Genomic DNA, 10872 nt, shown 5'->3' on the forward strand with positions numbered 1-10872 from the left:
TATGAAGTGTGTGCAGCTTATACACTTCGTACATATTTTATTAGTTATTAGTCGAAGTGTTTAGAGCTGTAACTATTCCTAAAAGGATTTATCTGCCTATGCTTATTTACGTCCTTACGAGTAAAACTCAGAATTATTTATTTGCAAAATAAAAGTAGAAAGAGAAAGTGTCAAAATGTTTTGATTAAACTTGATATTGAACTAATTAACAAATTTGAGTTTTGGAAATGAATTTTTTTTTATTGCGAATAATACTATAGTATAAAATTAATTTATAAAGAGAATTTGAACTCATCGAACTACAATATAAATATGCTATAGAATGATAAATATTTTTTTTTAAAAAAATAATTATAATCAAAGTTGTGACATGGCACTACTAATTATATGATAGAATATTGAAAATTCAATATAGTGATAGACATTTTCTTTGGATAATCATTATTGTAAGGACTAATGACACACAATTCGAGATTTACTACTAGTAAATAATAAATTTATATTTCTATCATTCTCATTTCTCTACGTTCGAATTTTGGGAATGGAAGAAATTATATTGTGATAATATTTTATAAATTAATTTTATAATATATAAAATTTAACTTTAAAAAATTCAATTATAAATAAAATTGAATTAGTAACTTTAATACGTGACACTAATAATTTATAGAATAAAACAACGTTATATGATAGGATCTTGAAATCCCAATAAAGTCATAATACATTTTCTTTTGGATAATCATTTTTTAAGGACTACAATGACACACCATTCCAAATTTAGTAGTATTATTTAATAAACTCATATTCCTATTATTCTCTACTAAAATAACAAAATTCTATTTGTGATATTCCTTAATCTAACAACTTTTGTTTAACTAACTTCTTTTATTAGAAACACATTAGTAAAACAATTAAAAGCACAAAAATAGATTTGATAGTTTGTCTTCTCCGTCTTTAAAATTTTTCGTGACAAATTTAAGATCATAAAATTATATTTAGATATATATTATTTTATGTAAATTGTATATGTGTATTGTGATATGTTGTTGTTGTCGTAATGCCAAAGACTATAAAATTTAAAAGATTAAAAATATCTTTTGAGTTAAGATCAAATATTGGTATTTTGTCTTTGAATTCAAATTATGTGTCAAAATAAACTAAGACACTTAAGTTAAAACGAAACGAATAAATTATCTTTTCTTAGTTTCTCACTCAACATATGATATCCGTATTAAAACGTGATTAAATTCAAAATATTGTTAATATTTTTTTATGTTGAGTGTTAAAACACTTTTTAATAATTACAACTTTACATCCACATCTCAAATTCAGAATCTCAAGATAAGCTAATAGATTCACATTTGTTATTCACATGAAAATTCAATTGAATTTAAATTTATATCCACAAAATATTTATATTAACGATTAACGTGCTTCTTAATTAATACGACATCGTATTCAAACTCAAAACTTCTCCATGTATTAACTTACTATTCATATTCAATTAATATATAGAACTTTAATTTATCGTTCATTTTTGTCCTCAACATTTCCTTTTAAAAGCGCGTAATATACATCACATTCAGATTTAAATTTAAATTTTTTCCATGTACTAACTATTGCCAGTCTGCTATTACAACATTCAAATTCAGATTCAAACATTATAAAAACCTTAATTCATTGTTCATTTTTTGCTCTCTATTTTTTTCTTTTAAAGTTAATCATATGATTACGTATTTAAATAAAGTATTTATATTTTTTCCATTTATCGACTTACTATAATATTCAAATATTAGAAGAGTTTTAATTTATTATCCATTTTTGTCCTCTATTTTTCCCACTAGTACAACATCCTATTCAAATTTTAGAATAGCTTTAATTTATTATCCTTTTCTCCTAATTTTTTAATTTTAATTTTTCAGATGACATATTTTAAATTATAAGATTAAATAATATTTTAGCATTTTTGATTTAATTTTTTTTAAAAAAATATTCTTTATTTTCTTAAGCTCTATTACCTGATTATCTTCTAGAAATTTTTAAAATCTTCACGAGGTAAATGTATGATCTACGTACACTTTATTATTTTCGAATCAAATTTATAAAATTTCATTAGTTATATTATTATTCATTTTTAAATTTGGGACTAAATTAAAACTTGACAAACGAATTAGAACGAAAAAAAAAAATACATTATTCAAATGTGGAAAATAGAAAAAGCTTTAATTCGTTATCCATTTTGGCCCTCTACTTTTTCAATTTTTTCCCTCTTTAGTGTGTGAGAGTCAATTATTTAATTATTTTTCCCATTTCCCGCTACATATAATAACAAAAAATATATATATATAAAGGAGTGTGTGGGGAATGGGGAAAGAGGGAAAAATTCATCAAATTAACAAAAGCCAACCATTAAAAGCGGTCTCTATCTTCTGTGTCTTTCAATCCTTTGGGTGGCCGTACTCTCTCTCTCAAGTTGGTTTTTCGCCTCTCTCTCTCTCTCCTCTTTCTCTCTCTTTCTGCCTTTCTCTTCATCAGAAAAAAGTTCACTGTAAGTTTTTTTTTTTCAGTTTTCTGCAAATCTGAGCTTTTCAAAACCCTAACTATTGAAGAATTCGGAAATGTATGTGTGGATTTTTGTTTTTGTTTTGTTAATTTTTTGTGTTGTGTGGAAATGCGGATGATTATATGAATGTACATGTATGATTTATTTATTATTGTTTTTGGTGTGTGAATCGTATAGCTAGATTTGTTAATTGAATGCGTTGAATCTATGTTTTTGTTTTTTTTTTTGAATTTTCTGATCTGTTGTGGAAATGTTGGTGTGTTACCTGTAGATTAGGGTTTTGAAGTTTTTTTTTTTTATTTGTTGTTTTAATAAATGTGTACTAGGTTGGAGGAAATGTAGGTGAAGAGTATTAATGTGTGAAGATGTTTGTTGTAGTAGAATTAATTGAATGTGATTTTAAAATAGTTTTTGGAATTGATTGCAGGGCAATCATGAGCAACGAAGAAGAGAAAAGATGTCCTCTGTGTGCTGAAGAGATGGACTGGACAGATCAGCAGTTTAAGCCTTGCAAATGTGGTTATCAGGTATAGATTCTTTGGGTTTTTTCTTTTGTTTTTGAATTTTTCCTGTTATTTATTTTGGTTGAGATATGGCATGTGTTGGTTCTGGTTGGTAGATAGTGCTACTGGTATTGAATATATGTTATAATCGAACTGGTATGAACTGAATTTCACTTTAAAAAATTATTTTAGCTGAACTAGTTTGCTATTATCTGGCGATTATAGAAGATTTTTACATTTCTGTGCGAAGTTATGTAGACATTTGCTGAGTCTGAGACTGCTTCAGATTTCATGTATTTAGTATGCGTCTGCCGTCTGTATTTGTATTTTTAAATTAGAAATCTTGGTTGGCTCAATCCTAGTTTCCTTTTAATTGCAGTTTTTGGTCTAAAACTTTTTTTACTTTATTGAGCTGATGAGAGAATAAATAACTTTATTACAAGCTTTATTTTGATGTGAACAATTGCTTTAGGTAAGACTAGATCAATGATAAACACATTTTGTGATATCAGGAAATTTCTCCTTTTTTGGTTGTAGAATTAGTATATACACTGACGCGGTTCTTCAGCCTTACATTCAATATTAGCCATGAATACCGTAGTAGTGTTCACATTTTCTTTTCGTGAATATGACTGGATGGTTTAGACTTCAGTGATCATTTGAAATTATTGATGTATCAACAGACTCCATGTTTGTCAGCTTTGAAGTAGCTTCAGCTCCTAAGAGCACTCACTACATAGGAAACAGTTCCTAACAGGATGACAACATGCTCTTTCAAGTTTATTAACGTGGATAATTCTTTCGTTACAATATGCCGTTTGTTATACTCTGAGTGCTATCTTTAATATTTTGAAAATGGGGTAGAGTTCAGCTAGAGAAAGACCAATAATATGCAATTATTGTTTTTCTTCTTGACGTATATGATATTGATTTTTTTCCCCAGAATTCTGTTGGTTTCTAAGATCACTTCTGGTGCTAGCCTTTTTATTAGTTATTCTGGTAGACCCCCAGCCAATGTATTTTTCTTTAAATGGAGTTCCTGATAAAGCTACGTAAAGACTCTTATTGTTATTCCTATTTTATAAATATTATTTTGTTGAACTAAGAAAACATTGATGATTCCAGTTCAAAATTTTCAGCCGTATAAAGTTAGTTGAAAGAATAATTAGATACATCGTAGCTATCACACTTCCAAGTACTTGAGTCATTACTATTAGATTTTGTTAGAAGCTTGGCAAGACAGCACACTTGTTAGTATGATATTTAAGGGAGGAGTGCTAAAATGTAGACTTTCTAATACATCAGTTGTTTTCTTTTTGTGGCTTATATTTTACAATTATTACTACAGGTGTGTCTTTGGTGTTGGCATCACATAATGGACATGGCAGAAAAAGATGAGTCAGAGGGACGATGTCCTGCATGTCGAACAACATACGAAAAGGAGAAAGTTGTTAGAATGCAAACAAATATTGAGAGGTTTTTTCCCTTGTGACTAATTTACTTTTTATGGTGTATGGAGATAGAATATAACTGACAGTTGGCTTCTAACAGGGCAGGGAACAACAATGCCAATAGGAAAAGCAAACAACAACCAAAGGCAAAGCCAAAAACTAATGAAGCCAAGAAGGATCTCACGAATGTTCGGGTCATTCAACGTAAAATGGCATATGTGATTGGCCTGCCTCTAAGTCTTGCAGATGAAGATGTATGGAGTTATTTTCCATGTTACCCGTTGCTAATTTCTTTTTGATGAAGTAATTGGTTTTGTTAATTCTAAATTTTATTGACCCTGGAATTATAGGAAAAAATCTTCTTGTCCATCTCTCTCCTGATAATTTTTATTCTTGAGCAGCTTTTACAGCGGAAGGAATATTTTGGGCAGTATGGAAAAGTTACCAAAATTTCTCTCTCTAGGACAACTGGTGGTGCCATCCAGCAATTTGTTAATGATACTTGTAGTGTGTGAGTAATGCTACATGTCTTGGTTATCATGGCTTGTTTAGGTTTTTATTAATGAGAGATTTGCTCTTACGGGCTCTTTGTTTCCTTTAGATTCAACTAGTCCAAGTTTTGTCTTAAAAGGCGGGGACTTTATATTTTATTTTTCTCTGGTGCTATTACCTTAATATGTTCCCATTACTTCATCCTGATTTTCCCTTGTTTGGATCTTATTACTTTGTTTAGGTCAATATTATTTATCTCATGTTGCAATGGTCTAATGTCTTGGGTTTCTTCCTAAATTTGTCTTGCAGACAATTGTTTTTGTTTTGCTGAAACTGGGTACATATTCAGCACAATCTTATTGCTGCTTCATCAGTTACATGATATGTTTACCTATGAAATTTCTTTTTGCTGAAAGCTGTTACATTATCCTTACTTATCTTAATACCAACATAAGGTGCTAGATTGTAGAATCCTTTCAATTGTAGGTGCTTGTACCCTAAGCTGCCCAATTTTCCAGTTAATCTTTGGGTTAACAATTAAAATCTGGATATGTATTTCCAAACTCTTCTAGTACAGAAGCTCAAATCATTGAACTTCTCATGAAGAAATTTCCAAATTGAGGTTCAAAGGGCAAACCAGTTTGTCACAATTTAGACATGTTTGGGTTGTTGGATATTACGAGAGCTCATAATCATTTACTTGCTATTCCTATTTAAATTATTTCAAACAAAATTCATTTAGGATGTTGCAAGATGATAACTTTGATTGTATCAGTAGTTGAGACTTGAGAGAGGTGAAATTGGTGGCATTTAATTCAAAGGTGGCTTAGCCATGATACATGATCAGTAAGAGGCTAGAAGCCTAGAACTATAGGAGTTATTAAAATACTTCGGTGCTGAAACTGCATGTGGGGGAAAATAGAAGGTTTGATTGAATGTCTCTGTTTGGATTTGTTTTAGTACTATTGAAGTCAGAACTGTTTTGACTCTTGGTGTATTCAGTTATTCTTCACAATTTCATATACTTGTGCATTTCTAGAGTGTGCATAATTTGCTGTTCAATTTTGGTTTGATTGCATTCCCCCCCTCAGGATTGTCATTCTCATATTTGATCATTTTCTGCTTCTTGTTTTTTGCAGATATATTACATATTCAAAAGAAGAGGAGGCCGTGCGGTGTATTCAGTTTGTACATGGTTTTGTCTTGGAAGATAGATATTTGAGGTAAGCATCTACCCCTTTCTTTTGTTTCCTTGGTCAGTGATGTATACTTTGATTTTCCTTACATTAAAAATGGCCTATGCAGAGCATCATTTGGGACTGCAAAATACTGCCATGCGTGGTTGAGAAACACGGTATGGACTGTGGTCTGTTTGTGATCACTATTCCTCTTGTCACTCCCTTTGTGGGAGCATGTTAAAGTTTGCTGAACAAATGAATAACCAGTGTTGACATGCTCCTTTTCTTTTGCGCAGCCTTGCAGTAATCCGTCTTGTCTATATTTGCATAGCATTGGTGCTGATGAAGATAGCTTTGGCAAAGATGACGTAGCTGCGATTCATACAAGGTATTCAAGATACAAAACTTCCCTCCAATACTGACGTGCTCCCTCTGATGTGCATATGTGATCTGAGGTTAATTTAGAGAGTAGTGTATGACTGCATCACCCGTAATAAACTATAGCTATCATATATTTCTAGTGTCCTCTTTTGGGTGGGATGAAACACAGTGCATAAAAGAAGAATCAGTTTTTCAGTTTTGCAATACATCCAATTGGTGTTCTGCAAGCTTTACAGGCAGAAACTGGTGTTCCAAGTATATGATTTTGATACTTGGTTGACAAGAATGATGTTCCTGTTGCACCCAAGTAGATATCATTTTGGTCAACTTGGTGTTGAAGGTCTCATGTTGCCAGTTCCAAAAAAAAGCATGGTGCTGAAGGTCTCTTGAAGGTCACTCTGCACATGCTAATATCCAGTGACACATTATTGCCTATTACTGTAACATGAATATATCTTCCTTGAGAATTGGTGAATGCCAACCTGTTTATTTTCTTGGTGAGATACGAAGGAATTTTCTATTATGGATAATAAATAATGAGGAGGTAGTTTGCATTTTCCCCTGTTTCCCATTTCTTGATATAATAGGCTGTGATGGCCTGTGCTAGCACAAGCCCAACATCGTAGACGTTGGAACTTTCATTGTTAATGGACTTAATTTTGATATGAAATTGCAAATAATGAAAATTAATACATGTGAGTGACCATCAAATTAGATATAGACATCATCACAGCACATAAACAGAGTTATTCTGTTTATAAATGAAATGACTAATATGCTCTCAGCTTGTAATTTAAATTCCATTGAATAGATATATCGAAACCTATAGCTGTTCTGTATAATATAAATAACTGCCTTGCCTTGGACAATGTCAATGTTTATTTCTTTTGCTAATTGAATGTTGACTCTTCTGATCTTCAATGATACTTTTTTCCCAAGGAATGCCTGCAGATTTGTTCTAGTGGACCTTAGAGGTTCCTGAAGTTTATATATTTCTGTAGTTGGTCTAACTGAAGGGTTTTATGTAATTGTTGCTTTGCATAGTAAAATTCTCCTGGGTATAGTCTCAGCATTGGTTTCATTTGTTGGTTATACAGGAATAGAGTTCAACAAATAGCTGGTGACGCCAGTAATATGATGAATCGTTCAGGAAATGTCTTGCCACCTCCAATTGATGAATTATCTAGCACTGGCTTTACATTGACTGAGACATCTAGCATTAGAAATGCTGCAAGTGTAAGAAACCTTGATGTTTAGTTCTGCATTAAGCAAAAGTATCTAAACATTTAGCTTCAGTTTCAGCACAAAAGTTGCTGTAGTTTTCTTTTATATACTGTATGGATTCTTTGGTTTGAACTGCAAAAATGTTCACCGAATGCTTTTTATTTGATTTAGGATGCATCAAATGATACAGTGAATTACAGTAGCTACATGGCTCATGTAGTTCCTCATGATAAGGATGGAGACGCTGGTGGACCAAACAGAATGACAACGTTTGTTGATATTGTTGGACGGTACAATACTTCTGGTGCAGAGAGCGATGGAAATAGCACGGAAGATTGTAGGATTTTGAATTTATCTTCTGACCTATCTTCAGTAACCATTAGTAAAGATAATCATAGACATGAAAAATATCCTGATAAAACTTTGTTCAAGGTTCCATCTTCAAATCACATTGTCAATCATCCGCGAGGCAACCTAAATTTTGTTGAATTTTCAGATGAACCTTACAGGGAAGATTATACATCTTTTGACAGTCAAGGACTGAAGGATCCAAATAACATGGATCAAAAGGCTTTTCTTATGCCATCTTGTTCTACTCAATCCACAGAGAACTCTGGTAGTCGTTTATTAGTACCTACGCCATGTAGTCTGAGTAGCAATGGAATGGATTATGGAGCTTTACATAATCAAGTGGATGAAGCTTCTCTGCCACATTCATGTGTAAATGCGATATTAAATGAAGGACTTCATGACTTGAAGTTCCAAAGTTCTGTCAAATCTGATAGGGTTTACAGAAGTTCTACCTCATTTTCCAATGAAGAAATAGTGGAGCACCTACGGAGGATTGATGGTGATAACTTGACGAACTATCAAGATTCTTCATTCAATGCCATAGAAAGCAGTGTTATTTCAAATATTATGTCAAAGGACTTGAATTCATGTGATGATTCAATGGCCTTGCGTCGTAGTTTTGTTGGCTCGTATGGTGAGTCTGTTGGGAAGCATGGTGCTTCCTGGAACTCTTTGCACAGCGACCAATTAGGGTTCTCTTTTGTGAAGCAAGATGACTTTTCCAGGCAAGGAGGTGATTTGGAGTCGTCTTTTAGAAATATTGGTCAGATATCAAAGAATTCGTCCATCCTTCAGGATTTCGGAGAAAACAAGGATCAGTATGTGAACAAGGCTCCCTATCAAAGTAAGTGTTGGCAGGCTTTTCCTTATTTTATTTAGTAATACAGTTAGGTTTAGCTCCATTTCAACAAAAAAAACTTGAATTTAGCTCCCTGTATTATCTTCCATTGATTCTTTTTTCATTTTTTTGGGAATCAATTCGACCCTTGCTTGTCTATAGGTTTTCTATTCTTTGATTGTTAGAGAAAACCATGACACTAGCTTCAATTCTTAGCTTTGCTTATGTTACTGCATTAGTTGCTTTCAGTGTATATATATTAAGGTATTTGGTCATAGTTTTGACAATTTTTCTTGCTTATGTTGGATTGCTAGCTACCCTATCCTTGCTTAGTTTTGACAAGCTTTCTGGCTTCAATTATCCCTGCTTTGTTTGGTATTGCTCTAAAGGGTGAAGAAGAGATGAGTTTTCCAGGCTTCAAAATGTATTCCAATGAGGAAATACAAAGGGATTTAATTTGTATACGTGCATTTTCTCTGACCTCTATAACTTAACCTACCTAGTTGCTGCGCCATAGTGTTCTCTTTCATACTTGTGATTCAATTGATTATTGTATACTGAAATCTCTGAGCTGTCTAACAGTCACCAGACCAAAAGTTTCGGCTCCACCTGGGTTCTCAATGCCCCCAAGGGACCTGCCTCACGGTTTTGCCTCATCTGATGATATAGGAGGAATGCCTCGTTCTCTTTCTGGTAACTCTCACATTTAAATTTCACAGTTACATTATAAGCTGTGTCTTGTTGTGAATGAAGTTAGTATATAGTTCTTATACTGCTATTTCTACAAGTAGCCGTTCAGTAAATAGTTCTTGTACTGCTATTTCTACAGGTAGTCGTTTAGTAAATAGTTCATCAAGTTTGCTTCACACACCATCAACCGGAAGCATTAGCAGTGCTGGTGATATCGATTTTGTTGACCCTGCCACATCAGTCTTTGGAAATGGCAAACCAACAAATGGTTTTGATATATCAGCCTTGGAGATCGGGTCAGCTTGTGTGCCACAGAGGAGAGGGTTTGAAGACGAAGCAAGAATCTGGCATCTTATGCAACAAAAACCTTTAGATCAAGGGAAATTCTCTCAACGAATTGCTTCTCAAACACCATCCATGCATCAGTCACGAAGGCATCCTAGCCATGGCGGAGATGAGTATCTTGGCCTGGATGATATATATGGCTTCTCATCAAGGATGGTGGATCAACACCAAAGTTTCAATTCATCTTCCTATTCACAATTTCCACAGCAGAAGCTTGCGACAAATGACCACATCTTTAATGGCTTCCAGCACAATAGCTTGGACGATATCCATCGTGGTAATGAAGTGGACAACATGACACAACACCAGTCAAATGATTCATTAGGTTTCAAAAAATTCTATGCTGGATATGGAGATGTGATGTTCCAGACGCCCCGGTCTGGCGATGTATACACCAGAGTATTTGGGATGTAACACACAAGACACTTTACTAAAATGAAATTGTCCCCAACTATTTTGTGTTGTTTGCAGAAAATTATAAATATGTTACCAGTTAATTACACATACTTGCCTGGTGTTGGCTTTTTTTCAAGTTGAGGTGTGGAGCCAATTATTTGTTTCTCATTTTCCAATCATCCATTAGCTGATTAAAAAATCACATTTATCTCATCACTCATCAGTCCGTATTATATTTTCCTCTGTTTTTTTTTTTTGCTTTAGAAATGAAAGTATTTTAGAAAAAATTATAGATTTGGCTTCAATTTTTTTTGTTGCGTTATTACTTATTTGTTACATTTTGACCATTAACCTCGATCAGAAATGAATACAAAATGTAAATTTATGGGTTCATATAACAATATAGAATTAAATTTACAATCATATAGTTGTAGATAATTCATAATAAAAATATTATATA

At 32.7% G+C, this 10872-nt stretch overlaps 1 protein-coding gene across 3 annotated transcripts; it reads left to right on the forward strand.

Moving 5' to 3' along the window:
• The first annotated feature begins 2349 nt into the window (after nucleotides 1-2349).
• On the forward strand, nucleotides 2350-10548 carry LOC101257555 (uncharacterized). 3 transcript variants are annotated; one of them, XM_010320995.4, is made up of 13 exons: nucleotides 2379-2472; nucleotides 2568-2620; nucleotides 2991-3090; nucleotides 4415-4542; nucleotides 4618-4771; nucleotides 4919-5028; nucleotides 6149-6232; nucleotides 6315-6363; nucleotides 6484-6575; nucleotides 7666-7804; nucleotides 7964-8987; nucleotides 9564-9674; nucleotides 9811-10548. In XM_010320995.4, coding segments are annotated over exons 2-13 (2613 nt in total). In that variant the 5' UTR covers nucleotides 2379-2472; nucleotides 2568-2618; the 3' UTR covers nucleotides 10431-10548. The 3 variants fall into 3 exon arrangements, with proteins under 3 accessions (XP_010319298.2, XP_004236820.2, XP_010319297.2); XM_010320996.4 differs by lacking the exon at nucleotides 2568-2620 and having other exon boundaries at nucleotides 2350-2548; XM_004236772.5 differs by lacking the exon at nucleotides 2568-2620 and having other exon boundaries at nucleotides 2366-2472.
• The last annotated feature ends 324 nt before the right edge of the window (nucleotides 10549-10872 follow it).

The sequence above is a fragment of the Solanum lycopersicum genome, chromosome 4 (genome assembly GCF_036512215.1).
Source record: "Solanum lycopersicum chromosome 4, SLM_r2.1".
NCBI classification, from domain to species: domain Eukaryota; kingdom Viridiplantae; phylum Streptophyta; class Magnoliopsida; order Solanales; family Solanaceae; genus Solanum; species Solanum lycopersicum.